The sequence below is a fragment of the Suillus discolor genome (assembly GCF_016758755.1).
Source record: "Suillus discolor strain FC423 chromosome Unknown F5147scaffold_17, whole genome shotgun sequence".
NCBI lineage: Eukaryota > Fungi > Basidiomycota > Agaricomycetes > Boletales > Suillaceae > Suillus > Suillus discolor.
In genome coordinates, this window is record NW_024541264.1 from 184,766 (window position 1) to 211,522 (window position 26,757).

The 26,757-nt window shown below is 49.3% G+C and overlaps 14 protein-coding genes across 14 annotated transcripts; 11 read left to right on the forward strand and 3 right to left on the reverse strand.

Annotated features, from left to right (window-relative positions):
- Positions 1 to 1,651: 1,651 nt before the first annotated feature.
- On the reverse strand, positions 1,652 to 2,929 carry F5147DRAFT_685759 (uncharacterized protein). Its single transcript, XM_041436693.1, has 4 exons — positions 2,766 to 2,929; positions 2,619 to 2,693; positions 2,537 to 2,562; positions 1,652 to 2,473 (listed from the first exon to the last, which is right to left on the reverse strand). The coding sequence occupies exons 1-4, from the start codon at positions 2,863 to 2,865 to the stop codon at positions 1,817 to 1,819; spliced, it is 858 nt and encodes a 285-aa protein (XP_041294771.1). The 5' UTR covers positions 2,866 to 2,929; the 3' UTR covers positions 1,652 to 1,816.
- Positions 2,930 to 3,035: 106 nt separating this feature from the next.
- Positions 3,036 to 5,371, forward strand: F5147DRAFT_685762 (uncharacterized protein). The gene is made up of 4 exons (XM_041436694.1): positions 3,036 to 3,117; positions 3,196 to 4,446; positions 4,503 to 4,744; positions 4,797 to 5,371. The coding sequence occupies exons 2-4, from the start codon at positions 3,235 to 3,237 to the stop codon at positions 5,275 to 5,277; spliced, it is 1,935 nt and encodes a 644-aa protein (XP_041294772.1). The 5' UTR covers positions 3,036 to 3,117; positions 3,196 to 3,234; the 3' UTR covers positions 5,278 to 5,371.
- A 39-nt stretch (positions 5,372 to 5,410) lies between these two features.
- F5147DRAFT_685764 (fructose-1,6-bisphosphatase class 1/Sedoheputulose-1,7-bisphosphatase) lies at positions 5,411 to 6,981 on the forward strand. The gene is made up of 7 exons (XM_041436695.1): positions 5,411 to 5,619; positions 5,671 to 5,799; positions 5,849 to 6,104; positions 6,155 to 6,228; positions 6,278 to 6,377; positions 6,434 to 6,703; positions 6,758 to 6,981. The coding sequence occupies exons 1-7, from the start codon at positions 5,567 to 5,569 to the stop codon at positions 6,896 to 6,898; spliced, it is 1,023 nt and encodes a 340-aa protein (XP_041294773.1). The 5' UTR covers positions 5,411 to 5,566; the 3' UTR covers positions 6,899 to 6,981.
- A 467-nt stretch (positions 6,982 to 7,448) lies between these two features.
- Positions 7,449 to 8,578, forward strand: F5147DRAFT_91275 (uncharacterized protein). Its single transcript, XM_041444462.1, has one exon. It carries the CDS (start codon positions 7,591 to 7,593, stop codon positions 8,404 to 8,406), a length of 816 nt encoding a protein of 271 aa, XP_041294774.1. The 5' UTR covers positions 7,449 to 7,590; the 3' UTR covers positions 8,407 to 8,578.
- Positions 8,579 to 9,122: 544 nt separating this feature from the next.
- F5147DRAFT_685767 (uncharacterized protein) lies at positions 9,123 to 9,413 on the forward strand. Its single transcript, XM_041436696.1, has one exon. The coding sequence runs from the start codon at positions 9,137 to 9,139 to the stop codon at positions 9,317 to 9,319; it is 183 nt and encodes a 60-aa protein (XP_041294775.1). The 5' UTR covers positions 9,123 to 9,136; the 3' UTR covers positions 9,320 to 9,413.
- On the forward strand, positions 9,410 to 10,550 carry F5147DRAFT_685772 (uncharacterized protein). The gene is made up of 4 exons (XM_041436697.1): positions 9,410 to 9,557; positions 9,610 to 9,782; positions 9,842 to 10,233; positions 10,287 to 10,550. The coding sequence occupies exons 1-3, from the start codon at positions 9,516 to 9,518 to the stop codon at positions 10,155 to 10,157; spliced, it is 531 nt and encodes a 176-aa protein (XP_041294776.1). The 5' UTR covers positions 9,410 to 9,515; the 3' UTR covers positions 10,158 to 10,233; positions 10,287 to 10,550.
- A 128-nt stretch (positions 10,551 to 10,678) lies between these two features.
- F5147DRAFT_685775 (uncharacterized protein) lies at positions 10,679 to 12,399 on the forward strand. Its single transcript, XM_041436698.1, has 4 exons — positions 10,679 to 11,043; positions 11,111 to 11,327; positions 11,379 to 11,948; positions 12,007 to 12,399. Exons 1-4 carry the CDS (start codon positions 10,727 to 10,729, stop codon positions 12,091 to 12,093), a joined length of 1,191 nt encoding a protein of 396 aa, XP_041294777.1. The 5' UTR covers positions 10,679 to 10,726; the 3' UTR covers positions 12,094 to 12,399.
- Positions 12,400 to 12,522: 123 nt separating this feature from the next.
- Positions 12,523 to 16,175, forward strand: F5147DRAFT_685778 (PGAP1-like protein-domain-containing protein). Its single transcript, XM_041436699.1, has 7 exons — positions 12,523 to 12,870; positions 12,964 to 13,123; positions 13,214 to 14,308; positions 14,361 to 14,510; positions 14,568 to 15,156; positions 15,210 to 15,773; positions 15,826 to 16,175. Exons 1-7 carry the CDS (start codon positions 12,637 to 12,639, stop codon positions 15,989 to 15,991), a joined length of 2,958 nt encoding a protein of 985 aa, XP_041294778.1. The 5' UTR covers positions 12,523 to 12,636; the 3' UTR covers positions 15,992 to 16,175.
- Positions 16,176 to 16,436: 261 nt separating this feature from the next.
- F5147DRAFT_685780 (uncharacterized protein) lies at positions 16,437 to 18,572 on the forward strand. The gene is made up of 3 exons (XM_041436700.1): positions 16,437 to 17,411; positions 17,470 to 17,545; positions 17,912 to 18,572. The coding sequence occupies exons 1-3, from the start codon at positions 16,771 to 16,773 to the stop codon at positions 18,248 to 18,250; spliced, it is 1,056 nt and encodes a 351-aa protein (XP_041294779.1). The 5' UTR covers positions 16,437 to 16,770; the 3' UTR covers positions 18,251 to 18,572.
- A 47-nt stretch (positions 18,573 to 18,619) lies between these two features.
- F5147DRAFT_685783 (uncharacterized protein) lies at positions 18,620 to 21,611 on the forward strand. Its single transcript, XM_041436701.1, has 6 exons — positions 18,620 to 18,827; positions 18,923 to 19,066; positions 19,129 to 19,291; positions 19,341 to 20,214; positions 20,264 to 21,056; positions 21,111 to 21,611. Exons 1-6 carry the CDS (start codon positions 18,807 to 18,809, stop codon positions 21,468 to 21,470), a joined length of 2,355 nt encoding a protein of 784 aa, XP_041294780.1. The 5' UTR covers positions 18,620 to 18,806; the 3' UTR covers positions 21,471 to 21,611.
- Positions 21,612 to 21,774: 163 nt separating this feature from the next.
- Positions 21,775 to 24,005, forward strand: F5147DRAFT_91468 (uncharacterized protein). The gene is made up of 3 exons (XM_041444465.1): positions 21,775 to 22,535; positions 22,591 to 23,383; positions 23,437 to 24,005. Exons 1-3 carry the CDS (start codon positions 22,213 to 22,215, stop codon positions 23,785 to 23,787), a joined length of 1,467 nt encoding a protein of 488 aa, XP_041294781.1. The 5' UTR covers positions 21,775 to 22,212; the 3' UTR covers positions 23,788 to 24,005.
- F5147DRAFT_771707 (vacuolar protein sorting 55 superfamily protein) lies at positions 23,942 to 24,490 on the reverse strand (the record flags this gene model as incomplete). Its single annotated transcript, XM_041441273.1, has 3 exons — positions 23,942 to 24,005; positions 24,057 to 24,417; positions 24,472 to 24,490. The coding sequence occupies 3 exons, from the start codon at positions 24,488 to 24,490 to the stop codon at positions 23,942 to 23,944; spliced, it is 444 nt and encodes a 147-aa protein (XP_041294782.1).
- Positions 24,491 to 24,519: 29 nt separating this feature from the next.
- Positions 24,520 to 25,276, forward strand: F5147DRAFT_91441 (uncharacterized protein). The gene is made up of 2 exons (XM_041444464.1): positions 24,520 to 24,814; positions 24,945 to 25,276. The coding sequence occupies exons 1-2, from the start codon at positions 24,587 to 24,589 to the stop codon at positions 25,242 to 25,244; spliced, it is 528 nt and encodes a 175-aa protein (XP_041294783.1). The 5' UTR covers positions 24,520 to 24,586; the 3' UTR covers positions 25,245 to 25,276.
- On the reverse strand, positions 25,175 to 26,302 carry F5147DRAFT_685794 (uncharacterized protein). Its single transcript, XM_041436702.1, has 3 exons — positions 26,182 to 26,302; positions 25,923 to 26,123; positions 25,175 to 25,858 (listed from the first exon to the last, which is right to left on the reverse strand). Exons 1-3 carry the CDS (start codon positions 26,252 to 26,254, stop codon positions 25,308 to 25,310), a joined length of 825 nt encoding a protein of 274 aa, XP_041294784.1. The 5' UTR covers positions 26,255 to 26,302; the 3' UTR covers positions 25,175 to 25,307.
- Positions 26,303 to 26,757: the final 455 nt, after the last annotated feature.

The window sequence follows — 26,757 nt, forward strand, 5'->3', positions numbered from 1 at the left end:
ACTCCGATTTGACGCATACCTCGTTGACTTGGCTTCTACCCCTGTCCGCTTTGTAGTAACTAGACCAGTGTTCTGTGCCAGAATGGTTAGCTCCGTGGAATGTTTTGATTTTCTCTGTTTTTGTATCAACCTCATGAGTACGCGAGGACGCACAGTAGCTTTAAAAGCTCTATTCTCGGTCCCTCGGAGGACGCGCCGTAAGCTAAAATAAGAGTCGGAGGCTCGAAGAGGAGGTGGAGAGGTGAAACAAGGCTACACTACATTAAGTTAGACTAGAGTGCGGCCCAGCTGAATTTCACCTTGCTCCGTGACAGGCGGTGTTCGGCGAACTCAGCAGCTTGTTCGTGCTCGAGGCGAATAAAAAACACTATATGCTGGACTCATATGAGTAAACCAGATGTGTGGGTGGGTGTGTATAACATGATGTAAAGGCTAGAAACACCAGCATCACGTTAGGCCATCAGTAACGTAGTCAGCCAATAAAAGTTATAAAACATCGTTCATCGTTTATCACGCGATGTGACAACGGTGTGACCGTCTACTCAATTATTATAAAGCATTTATATACCAATCATATGTACCCTTCCTCGAGGCTTCAAGGCCTCAGCTTTTACGCGCTGCAAAATTTGAGCTCAACGAGATCGTCGAAAACATATGTGCGAGATTTGCTTTCCTCCCTTTTCCTCTCAGTAGTGTGACTGAATACATCACGTGACGTTGGTGTTGACTAAGTTCTATCTCAGTACAGTGTTAAGTTACGTTCACTTGGGTTCCGAGTCAGTTACGACACTGAGTACTGAGTACTGAGTACTGATTACCGACAGGGTCACGACTCCTTCTTCGTAACCACACCCCTGGCGCCGGTAACTTTCGAAATCATCACACGTTTTCAGTTCCGCATCAACATGTCGTTCAACGTTCAACGGCAATCAATATGTCCCGTGCACAGCGACGGAAGCAGGATTATAGGGAGATTTTCACTCTGCATTCTTTTCCGGTCAGTACATTACTACATTAGCTGTATCCAGGCATACTAAGCAAGACCGTTTCGAGGAGCTTTCCACTCCAGTTCATCAAGATTTAGACGAGGAAGTCAATGAACGGCTCACCCGCTTTTTCCGTGGGACAGCCACGAGCCTCCGACGTGTTCTCTCTCTGATAGTCACAGTATTCGTGCCCGACCTCCGGTCCCTATGTCCAGTGGCGGACTGGGAAGTGCAACAAGTTCTTTGATATATCATCAAATTGGCCTGACAATGGATATCAGCGAGTGTGTTTTGTTTTCGATTTGCTTAATATGTCCATGCTCTGGCAGTGTTGGTCGTGCAACTTTTGACCGCTTAATGCAGATCTTGGAGCAGAATCTGATTTTGAATCAACGGGGAGAAAATTACATCGACCTGTACGCTATCAGCTCGCCTATTTCCTCCCTCGCTATGGGACTCGTGGCGGCGACTCCCTGCAAGCTCATAAGTTTTGGATTGGTTTCGGAACCGTGGAGTATGCAGGCACTACCGGGCCCGGTACTCGTAATTGCCCACTGGAGCAGAATGTTCTCCGTGTTCATATGGTACAACATAGCCATATGATGGCTGTTCCTGCTGTTGATGCTGGACCCACTTAGCAGCCTTGCGGAGCAAGGTGATATCTAGAAAGGAAAGCACTGAATGTATAATTTTTCACGTACAATATGTGAGGGACTGCGTGACAGCTGGCTCCACTTCGGATGTGTAACGATCTTTGAAAGACACTGCATACAATAGATAAATGGAAGCTAACGTGGAAAATTGATGTAGGATGTATGGAGGGCGTGCTGTCAGAACTCGTGGTTGAATACATCGTTCTGCAATGCGGTAGTATCGTCATTCTCCACCGTTACATGCCCACTGCCTTCAACTTGTCTCCCATATGTTTCACCGGCTGCATCTTCTGGCACCTCCAAATCAACACTTGATCCTGCCCTGCGTGAGTAGGTCGACTCTAGATCACCGCCATCGTCAGTTGTAGAGCGATTCCTTGACTTCTTCTTTCGTTTCTTCTGCTCGGGAGCGTTATATGCATCCTCCGTTCTCGCCCATCTATCTTTCTTCTTTTTCTTCTTCCGCGCTGGAGCGTTTCCTGCACCAGGAAGTGTATCGTTGAAGTTGGCTGGGTATTTCCAACGAGAACTCCCTGATTCCGCTGAACGCATGCTACCTTCACGTTCAGGGTTGTAAAATGATTCGTCATCAGGCTTCCAGAGAGCACTGCCATTGGTTGGCTTGGTGGAGAGATCCTGTGTTGTTGAACGGCTTGACGCCACTTGGCCTTCCTCTAGAGGCTGCTCATCCAGAGCAGAGTTCGGATTACGGTCGTTGTATCTCCCTGCCCACTGGGAGCGCTGTTCATGACGCTTGATGGTTGAAGTGTCGACAAGGCCGTAGCGCTGGACCCACTTGGGTGTGCGGCGGTGATTCTTGTTATTCCTGATATTCTGCGAATTCAAAACATGTCAGCACTTCAATCCACAGAATAATGCAGCTAGTGCTCCTATTACCTGTATGTAAAAATTGTGCACGTGTCCTGGGATAAGGAACTTAATTAAATGCAACTATAACTGTTGTGATTACAGCGCATACCTGGGATGTATCCACAGATCGTGAGTAAGAGATTCAGCCAGAAGTCCTTCCCGATACCGAACCTTGCTGCTACAGCTGCATTCAAATGGCGGTTCAGCACTCTGGTTCCACGATAGCATTCCTCACGACAAGATCACAAATACACACCTAGTGGGGGAAAGAGTGTCCCCATAACGAAGAGTATGACGGCGTACACATGATACCGTTTGACCTTTGGTCTCGCCGGTTTGTTAGTCTTTGCAGGCATGATGCTCGCCGTGGCCGGAGTTCATGAAAGGGAGTAAGAGTGAGGCACAGCCGATGACTTAGCGAGTGCCACTTGGTGTTGCTGGCCGCCGCAATCTCCAAAAGAGGAAATGACACGTGAATGATGCCGTTACCTAAACAAGCGTCACAACATCGTGTTCAAGCACCGTCCGTTATTGGGCTTCAAAGCTTCAACGGCAACCTCGACCATCCATACTGTGCTCATCGGTGAGCGCGACGTGTATATATCTCGGTGAGTAATGGAATTGTCAGATCTTATTTAGGCTCAGTGTCCTCGACAAGAATCGCATTTTGACCTGTTTCACATTAGGTCTACACTCCGTGCGGGAGGCGCTTCACAATTTACAGTATGGACCATGATGAAAATGAACCGGTGCTCGACCTCTCAGATGTAGTACATGATGAACCTTTGGGCTCAGATGAAGAACAGATCCATAGTGGAGATGAGGTCGACGTGAACGCCCCTTCCTCATTCTCCGATTCATCACACCACGGACATTCGCCACACGATGGCGTGCCCCTTTCCCTCGACCCGTCTGTATCTCCGGAACACTTCTCAGTAGAAATGCTGGAGCGCGAAATCGCCAGTCTCCTTCACCAGAATGCGACCGCTGCATCTGCTGCACTCCTGAGTGCTGCCGCACAGCAACGTCAGGCGCAGAACGAGCAAGACCACGATCCCTCCATTCCGGATTCCACTCCAGATGACTTACAGAAAGTCAGCGATACTACAAATGCTGGCGATGCTATTTCTGGTCTTGGTCTCAATCTTCGCAGTATCACTGCCATGCTGCAAGCAGCACATGCACACGCTTCGTCCAATGAGCGCCACGCTGAGTCTTTAAAGCTCCACGATGCGGAGCTTGAACATAGTCTACGTACGACGCGTACCGCCCCCGCGTTCCATTCTCTAACGGCTGGCGATGCCGATGACTACATTGTGGATGGTCCTCGAGACTTGGGGCCTCGGGATTTGGACCTCCTTTACCCCACACAAGAGATAAGGAATGACGACCACAATGACGACCGAAATGGGAGTGATGCTGCATGTTCACCACAACACAAAACTCGGACGGATGTACCAGACGCCCACGAAGGCGTGCCTGGAGAGTTCAATGATATCAGTGACATATTGAATCATCTTTCATCACACTTTGACACCGAAACAGAATCGGATCCTACTCACGGACACCTCCAGGTACCATCGACTGAAAGTACTTCCCCAATATCTCGTTCTCGTACCACGCCTGCTCAGTCACCCGTGCGTTCTAGCCAACCCCTACCCGGTCCATCGCGCCCCACTCCGCAACCCATTGCCTCTACATCGACAGCACCAAAGAAGTCTCCCGAAAATAAGAAATCAAAGAAGGGGAGGGACAAAGAAAAAGATAAAGAGCAAAATGTCGAGAAGGAGAAAGCAATAAACATACACGCCTGTGAAGAACCACTGTGTCGCAAGACATTCACCCGGAGGAGCGATCTCGCGAGGCACATGCGGATCCACACTGGCGAACGACCGTTCGTTTGTAACCATGGCGGATGTGGGAAGACATTCATTCAGGTTTGTATTATTTATCAGATTACACGCAGTATCTTACAAACTTTTCGGGCACGCAGCGATCTGCATTACACGTTCACCAACGGGTACATACGGGCGAGAAACCGCATTCTTGCGAATATCCAGGGTGTGGAAAGACCTTCGGGGACTCAAGCAGTCTCGCACGGCACCGGCGAACGCACACAGGAAAACGACCTTACAAGTGTGAAGATCCAGAGTGCGAGAAAACGTTTACACGTCGCACAACGCTCACTCAACATATGCGAACTCACGATCCAACATGGGAACCAGATCCTAACATGTGGGTATCCAAGCTTAATGTTGTATTCACAGATAATGATTGGATGGCACAGAAAATATAATTTTAAAGCCAAAAAACAAAAAGTTTCTGACACAACAGGGGATCTCGAGTTGGAAGAATCAGTGCGCACTATTTCCGCGCTATTCTCGCAAACTGGTGGCGTCGTAACCAGGCCCCTGGAAGCTAGTACACCGGGTGAGCCGCTTGAAGCCAGAGTGGCAAGTATCAGTGCAGAGATCGCCGCTGCAATTGCCCAGGCATCTTCGCGCGCGCTAGATGAGGACGAAGATGAAATGGAGGAAGAAGAGGGGGTCGACGATGATGATGGCTGGTGCTCTGGGCATGAGATCAGGAGACCTGAGACCATCGTGCCTAATACGAGCGGGATCAGAGGCAGTGGTAGTGACGACAGTGGGAAGGGTTTTGTTGGCGTGGAAGACAACGATGAGGACAGTGACACTTTTCCTATCCCACTACGGACACGCAAGGGTAAGGAACCGGTTTCTTTGGTAGGAATCAAGAGGAAACGATGATCAAGCTCCTGTCGGCCGGCTCGTGTATGTATTGATATTCTGCTTTTACGTATCTGCTGTATAATCACAGGGAATTCATTCACGTTTTAGGGTAGTAGGTACCGGATACTGTGAGAACAATTTGCTGAATCTTGACAACGTTCACTGGGAAGCGAATCCACCATCAAGGTACTTATTAGTGCTGTCCGTTTCCATCCGCACAACAGACAGGCAGATATAGCGCTTAAGTATTGTGAAACATTTCCATGTTTCCTTGCTTGCACTTTACAACACCCTACCTAGAACTATAATGGCGTCGGTCTCAGAACAACCTCCTAGCACGGACCTGATCACCCTGAGCAGGTGAGCGCGGATATGTTCCGGTGCGAAGCTAGACATTGACGCGCCTTGCAGACATGTGATGGACGACCAGCTGCGGCTGGGAGCAGCTGCCACGGGAGATCTCACCCTCTTGCTCATCGCTATCCAGGTGACTAGCAAATTCATCGCAACCAATGTTCGAAAAGCCCGGCTCATCAACCTGTATGCCGTTTAACTCCATCCGCACTAACACCCCTAATATCATCTTCAGTGTCGGCCTTGCCGGCGAGACCAATGTCCAAGGCGAGGAGCAGAAAAAGCTCGATGTTCTGGCTAACGACATCATGGTCAACGCCCTGCGGGCGTCTGGAAAGACCGCAGTCTTGGTCTCGGAGGAGCTTGACAATGCCATCATCATCGAGGAGAAGAACAGGGGAAAGTACTGTGTAGTCTTTGATCCGCTTGACGGTAGTAGCAACATCGATGCTGGTGTCAACATCGGAACTATCTTCGGCATTTACCCTGTGGTGGGTCTCTTTCACAAGGGTATCGCCATTGCTCTGATCGACTTTTGCAGAGACCGGACTCTGATGGAACTATTGGAGATGTGCTCAGACCAGGAAGTGAGATGGTTGCTGCAGGATACACCATGTTAGTCGTCTATTTGACTGCCTTTTCAAATATCCTTACATCCGTTTAGGTATGGTTCTTCAGCGAACTTGGTTCTCTCCACTGGGTCTGGTGTCAACGGGTACACCCTGGATGCCGCTCTGGGAGAGTTTATCCTCACTCACCCTGATGTAAGAAACGGCCTCTTATCTAGCACCCATAATGTTCCTAATCTTATCTCCCCAAGATAAAAATACCTTCCCGTGGCAAAATTTACTCTTTCAATGAAGGGAACTCGATGTATTTTTATCCTCCTGTGACCAACTACCTGAACTCGATCAAGTATCCGAAGACTGGTTCTCCTTACTCCGCTCGGTACATTGGGTCCATGGTCGCAGATGTGCATAGGACGCTGCTATATGGAGGGATTTTCGGATACCCTGACGATAAGAAGAGCAAATCTGGAAAGTTGCGGTTACTATACGAGGCATTCCCCATGGCCTTTTTGACCGAACAAGTAAGTGTTTCAGGATGAACTCTGGTTAGTTCGTCACTTACCGCATTATGCAAGGCCGGTGGAGTCGCAACTACGGGCACCAAGCGCATCCTCGACATTATGCCAACGAGCATACATGAGCGGTGCTCTGTGTTCCTCGGCAGTCGGGACGATGTGCAGGATCTTACGAAATTCTATGCGAGTGAGAGAGCCTAATCAAGATTAGCAACCAGTGATGTATTGTTCAATCGAAGTAGTATGTACTGCCTGCCATGTCCAATGGAATTAATTGTTTCAAATCACTGCGTGGTTTTTGTGTCGAGACTTGAACTGAAATTGCAAGTCACGCTTTCTGGGAGTTCGATAATATTAGGTTTTTTATCGCAGGCCCGGTCTTCTATCGAGAGTGCTGGCTTACAAGTGGTTGGTAATGCCCAAAGTATTAAAGCCGAAAATGGCATGGCTTAGTGGATTCTTACGAGATTTTTACTTATGTAAATCCTCAGGCCTCAGGGTCTTCGGTGTTCGAATTCGAGAGCTGGACTGACGCGATGGTTGCGCGATAGCACGCGCTGTCGCTATCAGGTATGGTTGAGCCAGTGGGAGGAACAAGGACCTTGGACAGGACTCGAGTATTTCATATTGGCAACGATGACCACTTGGACTGAATCGGATATCGGCGCCGGTGGATCAGATGGTTCCTGAAATCACAAGCAAATATTGTGCTGTCACTGCCTTGTCAGAACCTAACTTGTCCCAAATATTAGTCAACGACAGCTTAGTGAGCACGCAATAAGTACCAGAAATCTTATCAGTCTATTTTTCAATCACAACCCCATCCTTGCCACTAGCTGCTATACACGCATCGCCATAATCAGACGCATAGCTCACGCCATTTCGACTCATCCATGCCTCCGTTAAATTTGCAAGGACTCAATCTTGTTCATACTCCTGCTCCACAGGATGCTCGTGACCTATTAGCATCCCCACCTTTCCCCGACTTCTCAGCCCACCTTGACCTGTGGACAAATCTTTCTTTCGAAACTGAGGAGCCTGTCGCTCGTAACAAGGGAAAGAGAAAGTCGGTGGATGATTCGGAAGATGACACCTCTGCTTCTCCTTTAGGCCTGCCTACTCATGATGGCCATGAAAACGTCGTGCACCCTGCCAGCACTACCATCACTCCTCAGTCCGAGGCCCAAGCCCCACAGCTTGATCTAAATGCGCTGTTGGCTGGATTTGGGATTGATCCGTTCTCACTCCCACAATTGGCACCATCACCCGCGGAGAACGCGGCAGTCCCATCGCTTGCGCAATTGCTTGCCATGCATACTGCTCAAGGTGGAACATACTCTGTTCCCCCTCCTCCTCCCGTCGTACATGCTCAGCCTACCTCAGAGTCCGCTACTAAGCGGGCTCGTACTTTGAAAAGCTCAGGTACAGAGTCATTCGACCCTGCATCCCCGGCTTCGCCTACTGGGGAAGAGACCCAAGGTGATTACCCCAGTCCAGTATCCGCTGCTGAAGACAAGCGCCGCCGCAATACTGCCGCTAGCGCACGGTTCAGATTGAAGAAGAAGGAGCGGGAAGCGGCGCTTGAGCGACGGGCAAAAGAGCTTGAAGAACGTGTTGTGGAGTTGGAACGCGAGTGCGAAGGACTGCGTAGGGAGAATGGGTGGTTGAAGGGGCTTGTGGTGGGCGTAACAGGCGCTAGTACCAAATAGGGGGTCAAGGAACGGCGCAGCGCTGTTGAGCGACGAGTCTTCTGCTGAGTGGGGATTAAACGCTCTCGGTGTTTGGCACCGGTGACTTCTTGCCATATCCCTTCGCGAGGTGATGGTGTATGAGGAGCTCGACCTTCTATCGCACGGAGACGATGGAGCATCTTGTAGAGACCACGGTGGCACGAAGTGGCGGGCACCATGGAGTACTCAATCAGGCTTTGTATTATTATCGATAATTTTTTGGGTTTTTTTGATTTTTTTACTGTGCAAGTAGACACTTTCATGAACTCGTTATCGTGTTAGACAGCCTCGAGCTGCGTCATAGGGTGGAAATCTTGTTATCATGCGAAGTTTCGGAGCTCGGGCCTCGGGCGTGGACATAATGGCTAGCATGGTTGACAATCGTGGGTTTACAACCGACATCGTGGCGTATCTTATATCGTATCGATATCGCATCCTGGATAATCCCTTAAGTGAGTTATTTCGAGGTATAATGACCGGATGGACTATATTATGATCTGTTCCACTAACGGCCGTTTATTTGGCCTTGTTGAATTCAGAAGTCCATACCTAAATTAGATGTTTATCGTATTTCTCGATTTAGTAGCACTGGTCCGTGCGCTATTCAAGACGATATAAAAGGGAGCTGTGAACGAGTTGAATCCTTACCACTCTGGCCTTTTGGCTTAGATCAAGTGTAGTATCTGTTCTTAATAGTTTAACCACTATTATGAGGGCACCGCCCTCATTCTTTGGTTATCAAATTTTTGCCGCCCTTGTTCTCACGAGCTCTGCTTGCAACTCGAGGGACATGATGACCTTGCCACTGCACTACCAGCTTGTGTCGTCGGGGGTTCCTTTTTTAAGGAGTTCTTTGTCTCTTTGCTCTGTGCGTCACTCTGTAGTCCTTTGACTACTTATGGCCCTGAGCAAACAGATCATAGGCTCTTGGTAGATTTATAATTGTATTTTACATTTGTTGCAATAAATGCAGTTGGTTCTCGAAATTAACGGATCATTAGTGGTGCTACCTGCCGCTAACCGTATAATAACAGTGTGCTGAACCGACGGAGGCGCTCGCACCTCTTAACACTATCGTTCCTCTAGCTATGGGTACAGAACTATCGCTGTGGCTCAAGTTCCTCAATCAAGTATGCCCCCAATGTCTCGACCAAGAGCAAGTGCTGAATCCAATTTCTACAGACGTCCATAATCGTGTGCACCTTGACCACTGCAGCCATTCTCCATACCCGCTCGGCAGGTGTCGTATATTTCGTGACCGGCGCAGTCTTATGTTCAGCGCTTGCCAAGTCCATAAAGAAGGCAATACGACAGGAACGCCCATTGAAGGATTCCGGACGCAAAGTTACCTATGGGTGCGTTCCATTTCCTGCGACCCATATATTCTAATTCTATCATCAACATGCTCCTGCAGGATGCCTAGCTCACATGCATCCGCCTGCACCTTCTTCGCCGCATATATTACGATGGCTTGCCTCCAGCTACCCGTTCACCCTACCTTTCCCAGTTCCATTATGTTCGTTCCAGTGGTCATCTTACCATGGACATTCATGATAGTCCTCTCACGGGTTCAGTTGGGCCATCATACATGGCCGCAGGTGGCGGCAGGAACAGCCCTCGGAGTCTGCTGTGCTAGCTTCTGGTTCAAACTATGGGTGGATGATGCGGCTGGCGTCAAGACAGCTGCTTGGGAGGTCGAAGCGATGGTGAGGTTATGGGTTGGACAATGATCTCAGGAGCACGTATATATCCATTCCCTGCACTTGGAGATGATTCATTTTGGCATGGCTGTGGTGGATCAGGCAAGCAAGTAACTTGTCCTTTGCGTTTCAATCTTGCGCTAATTTTGTTTCGGAAAGGTTTTTTAGATGTACAGTGATTCTCTTCACAATCGTTGTTCCATCGTTCTTGTCATCAGACAAAGATTTACAATGAATGCAAGTCAGCATTTAGGGGATATCTGTGTCTCCTGTAACAGTTTCCGGAATGCTACCTGTTGAAGTCCTAAATATGAATCACGCTCTGGATGCATCATATACCTGCAAGCGGAATATTGCTATGTAGTGCCATAGGTGGGAATAAATTAGACTGCCTGCTGTCTTCAATCGAGCATAGTCGTCGATCCCTCACATTGAACATGTATAACGTCTTCATGATTATCTTTACAAGTAAGGACATGAACTCTTGGCGACTAATTTCATGTCGCGTGACCGACGCGTTACGTGTGACGCGCCTGCTTGAAAGCACGCAGTTTCAGTTCTCATACTTATTTTCACTCGTACTTTGTCCAAAATCGAAGATGAGCCTGCGTCGATTTGCACAGGCCAACAATGCAGCAAATACTCCAGGATCGCCACTTCCTTCGTCGCCTAGGTTGAATGGTGCAACTTATACTCCAGTCACACCCCGCCCACGCGTGTCATATGTTCATTCTCCATCTTCTACTCCTTCCATATCTTCCTCTACGCCATTCGACTGGGATGCTGCACGGTCGAGGAGACCACCGCCTTACGCTTCACCTCTCAGCGCAAAGCGTAAATCTCGCACGAGTGCCATCCCGGATGGGCTCAGGCCACTGCCAAAGAAGGTTGTGAAAAAGAAAGGCATATTTGAGAGGTCAGTGATTGTTTCGAGTGTTTGTGCATAGTTAATTGACGACTTAAATGCACCCGTCATCGCACAGAATCACAGCGTTCCCTTCACAGATTATGTTCGAGATCTCACTATTTCCTCACAACGTACCCATGCCGGCTCCGAGAACGACCGGATGGCTCATCGGGTCTAGCATGCACCTGCTGCACCTTTGTCTGCGTGTATCTCAGATACGTGCCACGGCTGACTCGGACATCGGCTGGGAAGACTTGTATTGGGAACGTAGCCAGCAAAGCTGGTTTGACTGGGTAAGCTACGCTCGACACTGAATCTTACCTGTTCTTACAGATCTCTCGCAGACCGTTCCAATGACAGGCGTTCTCTTGGTTGCCTCGACGTTGAATGCAATGCACCTTTTTACGCAAAGTAAAACGTATCGCCTTCATCGTCGAACCAAAGCGGACCCCGTGTCCTCGCCACACACCACGTTTGTAACCTCTCCTGCACGTGTCCGACCCCTTTCTTCCGACGAGCCTTCCCAGATGACCTCCTTCCAAACGCGCATCCTGCGTGTGATAAAAGCCGTTATCATTTTCCTATGGACATGTTTCATCTCCTTCTGGAAATTTCTGCTTGGCATTTCCACTCCCACGCCTTCATCATCTTCGCCCGCCCGAGGTGCACCTGCAGATCAGATTCAACAGCTTGAGGTCTGGACTCCAGGAGAGCTTGAGCGTGTGCTTCTTAGCGTATATTCTCCTGTCCATGCTCTTATATGGATGTCTACGGGTCCTACGAATTGGATGCTTATGACTGCTGTGATGGGTGCCGTTGGCGTGCAAACTAGCCTTCTCATACAGGCTTATGAGGGTCTTGTGAAGGATCGTGCTATTCTTGCAGCTGAAGTCATGCATGAATATAACGAAGGGGTGAGTTATCGTCGGGTCTTTGGTAGGACGTCTCCCACTAACATGATCCTTATCTCAGTTCGTTTATCCGCGAATGAATATCGTGAAGAAAGACGTTGCTGTCATGACGCATCAATCGGAGATGATAAACATCTGGGAAGACTAGCGATCCCAGATCGTCATCTCGAAAATAGCTAGAGTCAAGTCATCCATGAGAAAGTATACCTGCATGTAGATTGGACTATCATGAGTACATTCACCCTAATATTCTGGACCTATCAATTAGTGCCCGAGACCTGATATACATATTGATCTGTGTATTTTATTCGTACCAGCTTATCCCCCAGCTCGTACCAAACCACTCGCATATTATTCATCTACGTTACTCACAATTCCGTCCTCGAAGCTCGTCGATCATCGAGCTCCATTCATTTGTGCATCAGTCTTAATCTTAAATACAATGGGATGTGAACGATGACTGGAAACTATGCTGAAACTGTGTTGAAGCTTGGCTGAAACCTTATATATAACAAATTCGCGGTGTGAGCGCTTGAGCGCTTTAGCCGTGGAGTAAATATTATAGATCTCACTTGCTACTTGGTTGTCAACCCTTACGAAAGACGGAGCCACTCTCCCAAAGTCTCGTCTGTTTGAAAGACGGGAGCTCTAGTAAAGACTCATCTCGAAGGTGAAAACTAGGCATGCACTTATGCTGCCATCGACTATGACCAGCATATTCACGGCCAGCTTGGGGTTATTCTCACTAACACTCATATATATCTGCTACCACGCAGCAAACCTGACAGTTTCTCCACAAGGATGTCGGATGTCTTGGATGTCTCCATCTTACCTCCTCCAACACGAATTCAACTCCTCATGGACGCCATTAGCACACCGGTATTCGCTCTGGTTATACCGTGAGGTGGGATGGGATCCCAACCAGGTGCGTGTCTAGTGACCACTCCATTAACTGCAATCCGGTAACTAATGCTCCAGAACTCTAAATGACTGTCTCTGAACCCTGCTACTGATAAAGGTCACAGGTGTACCAGTTCTGTTCATCCCCGGAAACGCTGGCTCGTCGCACCAAGTCCGGTCCATCGCGTCCTCTGCTACAAGACAATATTTTTCGTCTCCTTTTGTCATCTCCAGCGACTTTACCGGTCGTGGAATTCAGTCGTTGGACTTTTTTGCTGGTAGGTTCAATTCCGATCCACGTAGCTCAAACCGGTGTCTCCATAAGCTACCACACGTCAACAGCTCGCTGACGTGTATTCTTTTTGCAGTGGAATTCAACGAAGACCTTTCGGCATTCCACGGACCTACCATTGAGTCACAGATCGAATACTCCGCTGCGGCGGTAAGTTACATCCTTTCGCATTATCCCCCTAATACCCGAATTATCGTCATGGGTCATTCGATGGGAGGCATCGTAGGGACAGCTCTTCTCCCATCTGACGATATATCTGCATTGATAACCATGTCCACTCCCCACACGCTACCCCCCGCACGCTTTGACGCCCGTGTAGATGAGATATATCAACGAAATGCTGAATCTTTGGTGAATGACTCGACGCCCGTCGTATCGATATGTGGAGGGGCCACAGACATGATGATTCCCTCTGAGTCTTGCATTCTGCCAGATCCCGGTCCCGAACGTGATATATATCGTCGTACAGTCTTCACATCTGCACTAGAGGGTGCATGGACTGGGGTTGGTCATCGCGAGATGGTGTGGTGTCATCAGGTGCGATGGCGGGTTGCTCGTGCTGCCCTCGAGCTTGGAGGAGCACATTCTGATATAGACATTGGAGGCGTAATGGACACCTGGCTTAGTAGAGATGGCCGTCTTTTTCCTCCCGTAACAGGCATAGATATCCCCGAGGCAGCGACTTACGAGGCTCTCCCCGAGGGTATGAACCTGGTCATGAGGAAACCCACTGGATCTCGGACATACCTCCTCCCTATACCGCGTGCTCTTGAAACGAACGCTACGTTTGTCTTGTTGGTATCACGAGGTAGCATATCACCCATCGCACCCCAGCATTCGACCAAACTTCAGACAGCACCTTTCTTTTGTGTTGGACGTGCGACATCGCCGACAATACAACAATCTTCAGAGTCTGTGTCGTGCGTACCGCTCGAGCCCAGTACTCTGAAACTTTTGCCAAGTCCTATTCCGGGAAAACCTTTTCCAGTACCAGATGAAGGGTCTGATGAGAGCGAGGGCGTCGTCCTTTTCGAGGCCACGGTACCACGTACACCTAGCGGTGCGGATGACGCTTGGATCGGTATTCATGTTGACGCTGCCGGTGAAGATGGTTGGGTTTTCGGAGGATTCGACGAGACTCGGACTTTTCAAAGTGATATTGGCGTCTTTGGTTTGTTTTCACATCCCTTGTGTTCCCCCGCTCTTGTTTAATTGCAATATAGACATGGTTGCTGGTGGCGCAAAGCTCTCGCTGCAACCTAACGAGCAGAGTTTAGTGCGAAGGCACATTACCTTTCCGAAGTTACTCTCGAACGCGCTTGTGGTATACACACTCACTCCAGAATCAGTGCGTCCCACGACGTCTTGTGCACGTATGTTAGTGGTGCTTCAGTGATCGAAAATATCACTGATGATTTTTTTCGATGTAGATTCCTCGTCCTTGCTTCCCCCGCTTTTGGTGCACAAGTCTCATCCAGCGGAAACTCATTATCATCGCCTGGAACATAAGACACCAGCAACTCTTCATACACACGCATCAGCGCCATACATACCCCTCTCGCGGTTTTCTCCGTCCTATAGCTCAGAGCTCTGGATATATTCAGCCGGCACTGGCTGCGAAGATGTCAACGAATTTACTTTAACTATTGACTGGTGGGCGACAATCGGGAGGATTGCTACGAGGTATCCTACCACCCTGATAAGCTGGGCCGTAGGTGTGGTTGCGCTGTTGATGTTCCACGCATGGCGCGAGAGCGGCAAGGGTTCAATGCCGAGTGTGTCACAATCGTTGGTCGCCTTCATCTGTCACCTCCTGCCCAAACTACTTGCTGCATCCTTCGTTGTAGCCCTGTTGCCCTTGAGCCCTGACTACTACTTAGGAACCCGAGGGGAACCATTTCTCGCATTTCTTGCGCCAGTCCTACTGGTTGTTGCCACAGGTCTAGTATGTGCCAGCTGGTGGCTCATATTACTCCTCATGTGGCCCTTGAGATTTCTCACCCGGTTACTGCCACCAAAGTGAGTCATTATCAGTCAAGGGGATAGACTTACTGAAACATTCCGCTCTGCAGCAGTAGGCGGTACGATGAACTAAGCATGCCGCGAAGCACCGTCGTCTCTCTCATTTTCATCTGTTTTCTGGTGTTCCTGGTGGTCCCATGGCAAATTGCATTTATGGGATGCTGGTTGATTCACTTACACACATGTGCGAGTTCAGCGCATCGAAAGCCTTACCCTGGCTCTGTGCCTTCTCTCCGAAGCACACCCATCGAATCGCTTCCTCTGCGCGAGCGCCTTGACGGCCGCGAGGATGACACAAAAGGCACTGGACCCAAAGAAATAGGGTCCTCCGAAGAGCCTGAAATTCAGGATGTCTGCAGGGTTCAGAGTTTGGCCAATGTCACCGACACTCTAAATGCTACCCAAACTTACCATGAAAACACGCATCTCCTGTTACTGATAACTTGGCTTCTGCCTTTGTCAATGCCTGTGCTCGCGGTTTGGGTGCGAACCCTGATGACTGCTGGGTATACTGCCCCTTTCAACGGCGATCACAATGTTTTCAAGGTCGCGCCGTTCCTTGTGCTTGTTGAGTTTGCAAGTCGCAGAAAAAGTACTTTATCATTGCATCAAAAGTGAGTGTTGTTTGTTACCATCTAGATTGAAATTCATTAATTTCGATCATAGTGGGGGATCATACCTTCACTGGGGATACCTCATTGTCGCCTGTGTGTCATTCTTGCTAGGCTCCCGAGAAGCATACAGGGTGTTCGATGTTGCAAGTACGTACATCGGGTGCGCATTAGTTGTAATATTTAGCCCTGTCCGTTTTGCTAGACGCATTGCTACATGATGATTCAAAGGCAATTTGTTTCGATGTTTGTACTGTGCAGATATTCACTTTCGCTGTTAATGGAACGGTTACGAGGCGGTTCACATCATGGAGAAGACACTGTCTGCTTCTATAGTATGAGCTGGCTCGGGTACCAGCGCCCACTAAAGCCCGCCGCGGCCTTGTTGCGATAATTCAATAATTCACAGAACTCCCATTGCTTCTGTTTTTTAAAATAACTTGAAAACGTTCGGTTCTTTCTACCGACCCTTTATTTTCCCTCCCAGTGTTGTATCCGTCCATGGGGGGATTACTCGACAGTTATAGTGTCGGGCAAGGTATCAAGATTACGTGCGATGACACGGACCAGTAAAAGACAGACCGGTAATACTGCACCTATACATGCGAATTTGGCCAGCACCGGAGTACGACATCCAGATGAATTTACGTAACAAAATTTGTTATTGTGTGTGTTATGAACAAAAGGCTGATGGTCGTTGTTTGGTTCCGCAAGTGGTTGTGCAAATAAAGGGATGAACGCAAAAGGCAAATCGAACATTTGGTTCAATTTTCAACTTGTTTCTTTCCTTCCTTCCATCCGTACTTGCGTTGCCCCCCCAAACTCCAATATCAAACTTGTTTTTCAACCGTACTTCCATATTCTGATCGCCGTTGTCATTTAGACGACAACCCTTTTTGAATTTACCCACCTTTTTTTCAAGACGTCCAACCTGCGCGCACCAACGCATACCACCGTTTCGCCCTCAAGCTCAATTAGCGTACGAAACGGTGCAACAAGGATGGCAAACCCTTCTTCATCCCATCATGAGCGTGGCGAACGTGACCGCGAGCGGGAACGAGAGCACCGTCACCGCTCAGAGCGAGAGCGACACCACCATCACCGAACCATATCTTCAACAACCCTTTTACTCGTTCTTTCCCTAGTTCTTGCAGTCCTCGCAGTCATGCTTTCACTACCCGCATCTAGCAGTGCAAGTGCAAAGGCAGCCGGAGCAGAAGACCCTGCTGCATCTGGACTCTGGGGTTATCTCACTCCCAAACGATCGCAAGCGCTTGTAGCTCGCGAGAGCTCTGTTGCTGGACGTGAAGCTGAAGTGGCGCGTCGCGAGGCAGAACTTCTCGTGGGCGCGCCTGGTGGTGTGCTTCCAGCTCAGCAGTCCCCAATCGTTTGCCCTGTGTGCCCTACCGCCACCGTCGTAGACTTTGCACCTGCACAGACCATCATTAAAGAAGTCGTAAAGGAGGCAGACCTTGCACCCCCGGGGTGGTGGAAGGAGACCAATGCCCGTGCTGAGGAGATTCTAGATCGCGAGCTCAGAATTGGCGACCGAGAACGCGAGATTACCCGCCGCGAGGAGAGTGTCAACAGAAGAGAGCATGATGCTTCGAGACGCGAGGCTTGGATAATGGAACAGCTTGTGTATGTTTCTTCATTCCCATCAGTTGTGATCGAATTACTCACCGGGGCTGTTGTACAGTCTTATCAACAACGATGGAGCCTCCCTCGAGGAAGAAGTGTTCTATGAGCCTGCTGTTAGCAAGCGGAAACTCAAGGTACCACCAATCGTCCCGCGCCGTCCCGAGCTCTGAGACGAAGGAGGATTTTCCGTTTATTTATCCCAATCAATAAATTCGGAAAATCTTTCTGCTTCATCCTGTGTAATAGTCTGTATCTCCTCCTTCGTCCGGGCTTGGGGGACAACGGTTTCATCTCGTCCCCCTTGTCATCGTGCGGTAAAGTGGAGACCAGTTGGTGGTGATGGCTACTTTTGGATGCGACGCGATCGAAACACGCTACACGTGACGGCTAACGGCCATATCCTGATTTAATTTCGAGCTTATTTTCCATGCCACCAACTGGATCTCTCGTTGCCGCGACAGAACAGTTTTGCTGACCATGTTTTTTTGTTCGTTCCGCAGGAGCTTCCTCCCATGATAATCGCAGAAACTGAAACAAAAACTATTATTCAATATGAAACTTTACCTGCCTCGACTGTCACAGTTCCCCCACCCGCCAATACCCGTTTTGCTGCATTCCCTACACCTGAAGTCTTTTCATCGAGCTACACCACCCAAATTCCCAGAACCACAGCCATCACTGTTGAAGAAGATTTCATTCGTGAGCCCTTGCGGGCTGAAGAGGTAGAAGAGTACGAGGTGGAAGAGTATGAGGATGATGATGTGAGAGCAGTCACACTTCGCCGCAATGCCCGGCCGAACCGGCGACCGCCACCAAATTCACGTGGCTGGTTGTGGTAAATGGACAAGTTGATCTTTTTTTATTATTGGTTTGACCATCTGCTTCATCTTTATTCCTTTTTTTTCTTCGTCGCTGCGTAGTTTCCTATAACTTCATTCTACTTCAGCTTTGGCATCTCCCTTTATACACGACACGACAACTGACGGTTCATGGAGACTGCGTTTGATACGTACAGATTGAGACGGCCTATGACATTACGATGGGATACGCGTTGCTTTCTTGAGTATGTAGTATAGGTTACGATACGAACTTTTGACTACTTGTCTCCCCTGCTCTTGGAAATATACAATTTAGCGGCGGGTTTTCGCTGTGCATACTTTCTATTACTGTGGGAAATTTTCTGAAACTTCGTTAAGCTTCAGTTCTTTGTGTTTTATACCCTTTGTGTTTAGACCAATTGATAAATTCAGGTGGAAACTCCTGAAGGGTCGCCATCTACATATCGCGTCATCATAGATCGATATCTCTTCAACTATCCTTAGTGTTTGCCATCATCAACTAGCAATTGCCTGCGCCTGTCATCAGGGGCTTTTGTGAGCCGAGGCAATTCCAGCGATGGCTCAGACACGCTGTATGGTGAGTTAATCAAAGTGCCACTTTCCTCCGTAGCGTCCCATTTCCCCTGAGTTGTCGTGTCAATGCGCGGGTTCTTACTTATAGTAACAATTTAGTTCTTCGATGAAAATGGCACTGAACGCAATGGAGGCTGTTACTCGGGAGATCGATGCAAATTTATTCATCCTGGAAACCCCGCTTGGGATACAGCCCCGAGTCGGAATGCTCCGAGAGGTCGCGGAATGGGCAGAGGTGGATTTGTGGGTGGACTTTTTGGTGTACTTGTGATGATCGTTTTGACTGACCTTTCCATGTCTTTCAGGGAGAATCGAGAGGGTCGTTTAGTCGTGGAAGAGGGCGTGGATCTGGACCTGTTAATCAATCTAGTTCATTTTCGGCGTCGGGATGGGATACTGGAGGAGGAACTGATAATAATGCACAGAAGCCGAACTCGGGCTGGGCGATAACAAGTACAAGTACAAAAGGTAGACCGGGCACCTTTATGTGGCATATCTAACGCATCATGCACTTCAGATACTGATAAACAAGCCAATGTTGCCACCGCGTCTCTGTGGGACACTGGTGACTCATGGGGCACGGCCTCAGACTCAGGAGCAAAAAAATCTTCTGCAGGTGGATGGGGTGACAATGACACCTGGGGTGGTAATGACACATGGGGCGGTAACTCCGGAACAAAAGATCAATCTGGAGGCGGATGGGGTAATACTTCCGGTGGCGACATGTCTTCATGGGGCGCGGCAGACACGACAGACACCACGCTGCGCGCACAGGAGAAACTTGGCAGCTCAAATGCAATGGACACTTCTACAAGCACATGGGGTGACACTCCCGGTGGCGGGTGGGGCAGTCCTGCGGGTGGCGCCAAATCTCATGGTGGATGGGGCGCGTCGGGAACGACTGAAATGACGTCGGTTGCACAGCCGAAACGTAATGATGCCGACCAAGAGAATCACAGATTTAAACCATCACAAGTTCCTCCACCACGACCTCCGCGTCGTGGCTCGCGAGTACAGGACGACGAGGAAGAAACGCGTCCCAAGATGACCGGGACGAATGACGTCCCAATGGTCAATACAAGATGGATCAAGAAAGCGGACACGACAGTGCCACCCCATGTGGAGTCTTCTGAGCGATCTCGCCTTCCGCCGCTCCAGACGAGCGCATTAAACAACGCGACTCCCCGAGAGCCACCAGCTCCATTGTCCGCCAACCGCTCTGAGGACGACCGAATGGACGTGGATGGTTGGAGGCGGGATGTGATACCGGAGAAAGTTCGTGACAGGTCGCCTTCCCTATCGACAGTGACAGGACCAGCTATCACTCGCAAGAGGAAATATGGAAACTCGGGCCTCGAGAGGAAGCAGGATATGTGGAAGGATTTTATCAGGTGCGTGAAGTTGCACATTGTCAAGCACTTCATTGAATCAATAATGCAGATTGTGCGACCGCGCCGTTCGAGCAAAAGTAGATCTCGCGAAGGCAGAGGCAGAACGTCAAAACTGGAGAAGGGCACAGAAGTCTACTAACTATTCCCGCATCGGCGAAGCTGGCCGCATTCGCCTGGATGGACATCGGACAGAGCTTGAGAAAGTTTGTGCTGGTCACTACGATAAACTATCGCAGGCGATCAGTGAACTTGCGGAGGTTGGAGACAAGCTGAAATCTGGCATAGACTATGAACAACGTTACGATATTGGAAACGAGGTGGCGCGCTACTCAAATGAAGTCGGGGCTTGGTTATCAGATATCCGCCCACTACTCATTGCCAACACCACCGAACAGCCCAAAGATACTAATCATCCTACTCCTCATGAAGATGAATCACCTGAAGAACCACCAGCTATTCCAGACAGTCTGGATCCCTTGCGATCCCGTCTGGACAAACAAGAGGAGCAACTCGAGGAACTGCGAACAGTGCTGACGCTCGAGTCTTCTAATGATCCTCTTGCTACTATCAACAACACAATTGACAAGAAGATAGATCTCTTGCGTAAAGATCGAGCGGAGGCCAAGGCCCAACGCGCTAAGCTGCCTCCACCGAAGGTTGTTATACCACCCGAGGCGACGGGCGCTATAGAAGATGTTTCTCGTAAGGCGGTGGAACTGAGCGCGGCTATGGAAGCGCCTATCAATGACGTCGCAAAGTTACTCATTGGTCAAAACGACATACAGAAAATACAGGCTTCTTTCAAAACTGAGAACGAAGAACTCAAAAAATTGATAGTCAAGGTAGATCATTTGGCAGTTATGTCTGACATATCTCATTGTATCTCACTCCTTTAGCTCACCGAGACGTCCGCTGCTAATCGGAAACTGATCCAAGAACAAACCGAAGCCATTCAGCGTCTCAAGGTTTCACTCGAGGCAGCTTCTGAATCACAACGCGCTCCTGCACCCCCTGCCGAACCCCCAGTCAAAGTCATGTTCGACGACCTTCGTGCAGCAGTTGATGATGTGCTGCATGGTATTGTATCGCGCGAAGTCGTTCCTACGATAAATAGATTGCGCGACGATTGCTGGAAAGATAACCAGCACTTTCATAAGGAGGTGTTTGAGATAATCTGGGATAAAATTGAGCCCAGCTTAAGGATCGCCGAAGCTGTCAACCGATGGGCGACAAGGTTAGAACTCCCTGCATCCTGATGCGTACCTCGTCAAGCCATCCGTCCATTCATTATCTACTTGCTTGTAAACATCCATCTTACCTGTTCAGCCTACACTAGTCGACATTACTCTCGGATTACTCGGTTACTTCCCTTAATAAGTAAACTTTCTGTACTCCAGTCGGTGTGTCGGTCAAAGGCTCCGGCCTGTATGCTTCATCGTTGTAGTTCACTGCCTCCAACGTCCTCAAACTGCTGTTGCATTGAACCGACTTATTCTTGAAATGAAGCCACGTCCTGCAAAAATAAGGCGCTGTAACGTGCGTGTTGGCGGAAAACGCCCAAAAAAGTTGATTTAATTCTGCCTGGAGAACTTACTACATTTACGTCCTCCGTAGCTCTGGGATGACAATAAGAAACCAAGGCGGGCCAGAGGGGGGTCGACTGGTTGTTGGAGGAATGACAGTGATTGTTTCTTTGTGCACCCGACAGAAAGAGAATGGGACACGGCTAAACCGTCCTTTCCTCCTCCGGCACACGAGGTTCTTGACAACGATAACGAATTTTGCTACGAGCTGGGCAGCAGACATAGGAGACCAAGTGGTTCTTCCGTGTTGTCAGAATCTCGCTCCGACTACCCTCCACCCACTAGCCCGTCCAAAAGTCCTCGAGCACATCGGCAGGACAGTAGGAACGACAAAGGATCACGTTCACCCGCCACATCAGTGGCTGAATCTGACAAACTCGAAAAACTACGAAGGGACGGCGGCTATCACCGGCGCATGAGCATAGCAGGTTCGTCGTCGTCTTTCTCCAGACGTCGTACTCCCCCTTTGGATGATCGCGGGAGGCGCGGCGACCGTGCTTGCTCACCGAGACGATTATCCCCGCGGCGCCAAATGTCCATCACAAAGACCGTCATGCCACCACCACCACCACCCTCGCACCTACCACAGCCTCCTCAAGGGACTCCACCAACGGATCCACTACCTCCTGTTCCTGTGCCACCATCCTTCCTTTCTCTAGACATATCAGAAAAGCCGCCCGAAAAGTCTCAAGCATTATCAGGAAATGATCTACGCAAAGTCTGGAATGAAAGAGTGGAGTGTGTCTTTCTTTGTGTTACAGTTATTGACTTGCGAACTAATCGATTCCCTCAGTCTACTTTTCGCATCTGTAAAGGCGCGCGAACAGTTGAGCTATGCAGAGGCAGACTTGAAACTGAATAAGCTGGGCGAGTCCTCCCGCATGACCAACGTGTCGAACGCTCGTGCCAGAACTCAGACGGAATTGCGGTGCCAGACGAAGAAGAACGAGATTTCCGATAGCATCCAAAAACTCGCTGCATCAGAATTCTGGCCGGCTCTCAAACCACCTGATTTGCAAAGCGTGGAAGCCAAGTTTTCCGGCATGAAGCAACAAATAACAGAACTGAAAGATTCAGTCAGCGAACTCAGTACATCTTTCTCTGCACTCCTCAGGTCAAAGCACCCTAGCACCGCCTCCAGATCAGGTGAACCCCCACTGAAGAAGCGGAGGTTGGAGGGAGAGGATGCCACAGCTGGCTCTAGTGAAGTCACCTTCTCACTCAGTGCCTTCGATGGCATTCAAGCCCGCTTGAGCAATGTCGATAGCCAGCTACTCGACCTTCAGAATGACATTTTGCAGCGCGACACGATCATGGGGGATGATATTGAATCTCGCATCGACGCTCGGCTGGAAGAGGTGGTGATATTCCCGGATGAAGATGACATGAAACCTTCGTCAGCAGCTGTAACTGCTGTGGTGCAGGTTGAGACTGCCAAGGCCCTGGACATTATCCATATAACCGGCCAACAGCTGGGAGAAGTGGCGCAGGAGGTTGCGAACTTGATGATACAGAGCAAATGTACCGACGACGAAGCTACGCGGTTAAGACAGGAAAACGAGCAGCTCAAAATTGAGATCATCAAGGTATGGAGTGACTCTAGACTGGTGAAAGTCTGGCTGACTAGTGTGCATTCAAGCTCAAGTCCTCGGCAGAGGCTGACGCCAAAGTGGTACAGCAAAATAACGAACAAGTAGAGGCTTTAGCAGCAGCTCTGCAGGCCTACATCTCACAAGCTCCACCACCACCTCCACAACCAGTTATTCCAACCCACGAATATCTCATGGAAGAGCTCGAAGACCATATTCTTTCCAGTTCTATCAAGGCCATTGAGCCACTCCTGCGGGAGATGAAGGACGAGGTCTCCAAGATGTTAAATGACGAGAATGACGATATGTATCAAAATCTGTGGCCAAAGATCGAGCTTGTGTTACGCATGGTGGAGACGGTTAAAAAGGGTAGTAATATCATTCTCGAACCGGAGGAGTAAGAACGTGTCACGGTTTACACTTCCAACATAAGAGTGTAGTTGTATATCCCTGCCATAGCACAGATGTCATCCATTTGAATCCTTGTTGGCATTCGAGGTTAATGATATAGATATATCCACATAGTGCAACATTCAGGTGTAGACGTACAGACACTCAGTCGTATTCATCATCCTGTCTGAACGCTGCTGAATATGCCAATATGGTTCCATACACCAGTCTACACAGGAAACAGTGAGCCCTGAGAATGGTGAAATCGAAAAGAACGTACCCTCCACCGATGATGGACATTGCACAAGCGCCTGGTTTCAGAACCTCGGAATGGGTGAGAACGACGGGGAGCGCAAATCCAGTGACAACAATGATTGAAGTAAGGAAGCGGCCGAGGTCCACAGCACCCGTGGCGTTGTCACTTGAGGAAAATTCGTCTCCTCCGCAGTGGGCAAATAGGGCATTGGGCAAAGGAGCAAGCACGAACGTCAACGCTGAGAATACTTGGATAAGAATACCAGCGAACGACACACGCATGTCATACGCACCAACTAACAATGGCAGCCAATTCACCCATAGTGCACATGAGAGTATGATTAACAGGAATCCAACAGCGAGCACGAATGATAGCAATATTACAGCTACACGTGAATGAGCCACCACATCTCATACTCGTCAGTGATGATAACACGCACTCTTGAGCCCCGCTGACATCTTGAATATAAGGACAACAATGTTAATGAGGGTGTTGGAGGGAAGCTTGCAAGCGTAGCAGGAAGTTCTTACCCGTGGTGCTGACGTAATCGCGATATGATGGCGGGCTCTTTTCACTGTTCAGAACGTTCAGAACTTGTTGATTGCGACTCCCTAGCTACGCTCTTGACAAAACGCGGTTCTGGAAAATGCATGGATTTTATGCCTTTCCTTCCAGAGACAGAGAAAAGCAGAAATACTAGTCTTCCTGCACCGCCCGATAATAGCATTTATTGCATCAACACCCGCTTGATTACTTCAAGTGATGAACTATACTGTGTTAATGTCAGTCATCCTTTTATTCTTTCTGAACAAACTCCTAATTACTTCGCGATGCTCACCCATTCAAATACACCTCCGCATCGCCTTGACCTCGAAATGAACGCGATATGCATAATGCAACGAAATATGTCAGGGGTCAGTGCGAAATGCGCGCGTACGCATCACTGCTCTGCACCGACAGCTCGTCGAAGTGCGCATTCCACAGACAGGCGAAGTTCAGTTCACCGAATTGGACAGTCAACGGTCAACCCCCTCATGCGTTGTACTCGACCTTCGTACTGATGCATTCGCACACAGTCAACTGTACACAGCGCTGTCCAGGGTGCGGAATTGTGACGACATTCCGGCATTGTTTTCAGGCAAGAATGAAGAAAGGGAGACGGAGAACATAATTTACTTTTCATTACTGCTGCAAAACAATCCCAGAGGATGACAATATACGATACGACTGAACCGTCTACGGGCGAGCGGATTGCTTGTAAGAATGCGACGATATTCAATATGCAATCCTTGCACATTTACCCTCCCACTCCTGCCAATGCCTCATCATACCCTCCACGAGAAAATGTGCCACATCCTTCCTTGAAACCGAATAACTGCATTCCAGATCCTCTTCTTTCACTCTATATGCCTTGCCTTCTTTACCTTCTACGTCGGCGCGACACTTTCCGTCAGTTAACAACGCAGGCCTGATGACAGCGATACTCTTAAGTTCTCCAGCATTGGGGACACGGCTCGTCCAGCCAGCACCGAGAATGTCATCGCCTGGGCTGTCTCTCGCATCCCACTCCCACCCAGCGCTATGGGCTATGGCTTCTTCCGCGCCGCATTTGTCTTTGTGCGGCTCGGCTAGGATGTAGCTATACAGCGGTTTGAGAAGGAGGGGAACTGATTTGTGGGAGGCCTGCGTGAGGCCCGTAGAAGAGATTGTTATAATCTTTGGGTGTGGGAATGGGAGAGTCTCGAGAACGTTTATGAGAGATTGGGTGACGAGGTTTGGTGGGGTGATGATCATGCCTTTTGTTAGTGAAAAGCCGGGTGTCCCGCCTGATAGGTATATGGATGAGTAAAATCTTGACTAGCTGGAATTTGTGGAATGGGTTAGACATACCGACTGTGAAGATGAGGAAGTCGACTGGTTTGGTGTGGTCCCCAAGCTGAGCCTCGGACCATGCCCGGCGAACATCACTCTTCACGAGTGCATCGCCTTGAATAAGGTGGGCTTTACCTTCCTTAATGTATGCTTGAATTGTGTCATCCTGATCGAATACTTGTGGTGATCGCAGGAGGAATGTAACAGTAGCGCCGAGCGCTGTTGGCATAGGATGTCAGAACATGTAGTAAGTGTCAGGAAAAAGGGGTTATTTCACCAAGGAGTCGGACAGCAGAGTAATACCCTATATTTCGCGAACCTCCGATAACGAGGACTTTCAGGTTTTCCATGAAGCTTGATTAGTACAGCTGCGGTGGATAAGAGTGTTGAGTTGAGGATGAGGATGAGGAGGGGCCTACCAACGAGGTATTACTTTTAAGTGATCGCACCCCCCGGTGATCGGGTGGTATCCCGGCGATCGAAAATACCAAGGCGCAGTTCTCCGTAGCCTTGCCATTTTGTCAGGGTACGTGATCAGAGGTTACCAGGTAAGCCATTGGTACTACTATCCCCCGCATCGCTGACCGCAGGACTTCACGCCGCCGCTCTGACTTGTCCTAACCTGCTTGAGGGGGTTCTCTGGCTAAAAGTTAGATGAGTTAATCGTCTCCAACTTCCAAGTCGGGTTTTGTCCATCGGCACCTGTACCACTGGCAGTGCAGTATCTCCGTGACATGTCGGACGTGTCGAAATGCCCTTGGAACGCGTACGCGCATCATGTGCCCAGGATCTATGGTTATGGTTACCTCTGATCCAGCACTGCGCCGCGCAACAGAGCCCGTGAATGTTTCAG

Coding starts and splice junctions, on each gene's coding strand:
- F5147DRAFT_685759 (XM_041436693.1), bottom strand. CDS start 2,865: ATGCCTGCAAAGACTAACAAACCGGCGAGACCAAAGGTCAAACGGTAT. Junction 2,694..2,765: donor GACACTCTTTCCCCCACTAG/GTGTGTATTTGT, acceptor ATTTGAATGCAG/CTGTAGCAGCAAGGTTCGGT. Junction 2,474..2,536: donor TGCACAATTTTTACATACAG/GTAATAGGAGCA, acceptor TTGAATTCGCAG/AATATCAGGAATAACAAGAA.
- F5147DRAFT_685762 (XM_041436694.1), top strand. CDS start 3,235: ATGGACCATGATGAAAATGAACCGGTGCTCGACCTCTCAGATGTAGTA. Junction 4,447..4,502: donor GTGGGAAGACATTCATTCAG/GTTTGTATTATT, acceptor TCGGGCACGCAG/CGATCTGCATTACACGTTCA. Junction 4,745..4,796: donor TGGGAACCAGATCCTAACAT/GTGGGTATCCAA, acceptor TGGATGGCACAG/AAAATATAATTTTAAAGCCA.
- F5147DRAFT_685764 (XM_041436695.1), top strand. CDS start 5,567: ATGGCGTCGGTCTCAGAACAACCTCCTAGCACGGACCTGATCACCCTG. Junction 6,105..6,154: donor TCTTCGGCATTTACCCTGTG/GTGGGTCTCTTT, acceptor CGACTTTTGCAG/AGACCGGACTCTGATGGAAC. Junction 6,704..6,757: donor TGGCCTTTTTGACCGAACAA/GTAAGTGTTTCA, acceptor GCATTATGCAAG/GCCGGTGGAGTCGCAACTAC.
- F5147DRAFT_91275 (XM_041444462.1), top strand. CDS start 7,591: ATGCCTCCGTTAAATTTGCAAGGACTCAATCTTGTTCATACTCCTGCT.
- F5147DRAFT_685767 (XM_041436696.1), top strand. CDS start 9,137: ATGAGGGCACCGCCCTCATTCTTTGGTTATCAAATTTTTGCCGCCCTT.
- F5147DRAFT_685772 (XM_041436697.1), top strand. CDS start 9,516: ATGGGTACAGAACTATCGCTGTGGCTCAAGTTCCTCAATCAA. Junction 9,558..9,609: donor GGCTCAAGTTCCTCAATCAA/GTATGCCCCCAA, acceptor CAATTTCTACAG/ACGTCCATAATCGTGTGCAC. Junction 9,783..9,841: donor GGACGCAAAGTTACCTATGG/GTGCGTTCCATT, acceptor ATGCTCCTGCAG/GATGCCTAGCTCACATGCAT.
- F5147DRAFT_685775 (XM_041436698.1), top strand. CDS start 10,727: ATGAGCCTGCGTCGATTTGCACAGGCCAACAATGCAGCAAATACTCCA. Junction 11,328..11,378: donor AGCAAAGCTGGTTTGACTGG/GTAAGCTACGCT, acceptor GATCTCTCGCAG/ACCGTTCCAATGACAGGCGT. Junction 11,949..12,006: donor TGCATGAATATAACGAAGGG/GTGAGTTATCGT, acceptor TCCTTATCTCAG/TTCGTTTATCCGCGAATGAA.
- F5147DRAFT_685778 (XM_041436699.1), top strand. CDS start 12,637: ATGCTGCCATCGACTATGACCAGCATATTCACGGCCAGCTTGGGGTTA. Junction 13,124..13,213: donor GTCGTTGGACTTTTTTGCTG/GTAGGTTCAATT, acceptor TTCTTTTTGCAG/TGGAATTCAACGAAGACCTT. Junction 14,511..14,567: donor TCCCACGACGTCTTGTGCAC/GTATGTTAGTGG, acceptor TTTTCGATGTAG/ATTCCTCGTCCTTGCTTCCC.
- F5147DRAFT_685780 (XM_041436700.1), top strand. CDS start 16,771: ATGGCAAACCCTTCTTCATCCCATCATGAGCGTGGCGAACGTGACCGC. Junction 17,412..17,469: donor TGGATAATGGAACAGCTTGT/GTATGTTTCTTC, acceptor GCTGTTGTACAG/TCTTATCAACAACGATGGAG. Junction 17,546..17,911: donor TTAGCAAGCGGAAACTCAAG/GTACCACCAATC, acceptor TTCGTTCCGCAG/GAGCTTCCTCCCATGATAAT.
- F5147DRAFT_685783 (XM_041436701.1), top strand. CDS start 18,807: ATGGCTCAGACACGCTGTATG. Junction 18,828..18,922: donor TGGCTCAGACACGCTGTATG/GTGAGTTAATCA, acceptor GTAACAATTTAG/TTCTTCGATGAAAATGGCAC. Junction 21,057..21,110: donor TCAAAAAATTGATAGTCAAG/GTAGATCATTTG, acceptor TCACTCCTTTAG/CTCACCGAGACGTCCGCTGC.
- F5147DRAFT_91468 (XM_041444465.1), top strand. CDS start 22,213: ATGAGCATAGCAGGTTCGTCGTCGTCTTTCTCCAGACGTCGTACTCCC. Junction 22,536..22,590: donor GTCTGGAATGAAAGAGTGGA/GTGTGTCTTTCT, acceptor CGATTCCCTCAG/TCTACTTTTCGCATCTGTAA. Junction 23,384..23,436: donor TCAAAATTGAGATCATCAAG/GTATGGAGTGAC, acceptor TGTGCATTCAAG/CTCAAGTCCTCGGCAGAGGC.
- F5147DRAFT_91441 (XM_041444464.1), top strand. CDS start 24,587: ATGATGGCGGGCTCTTTTCACTGTTCAGAACGTTCAGAACTTGTTGAT. Junction 24,815..24,944: donor ATGAACTATACTGTGTTAAT/GTCAGTCATCCT, acceptor GAAATATGTCAG/GGGTCAGTGCGAAATGCGCG.
- F5147DRAFT_685794 (XM_041436702.1), bottom strand. CDS start 26,254: ATGGAAAACCTGAAAGTCCTCGTTATCGGAGGTTCGCGAAATATAGGG. Junction 26,124..26,181: donor CTCTGCTGTCCGACTCCTTG/GTGAAATAACCC, acceptor CTATGCCAACAG/CGCTCGGCGCTACTGTTACA. Junction 25,859..25,922: donor CTTCCTCATCTTCACAGTCG/GTATGTCTAACC, acceptor TATACCTATCAG/GCGGGACACCCGGCTTTTCA.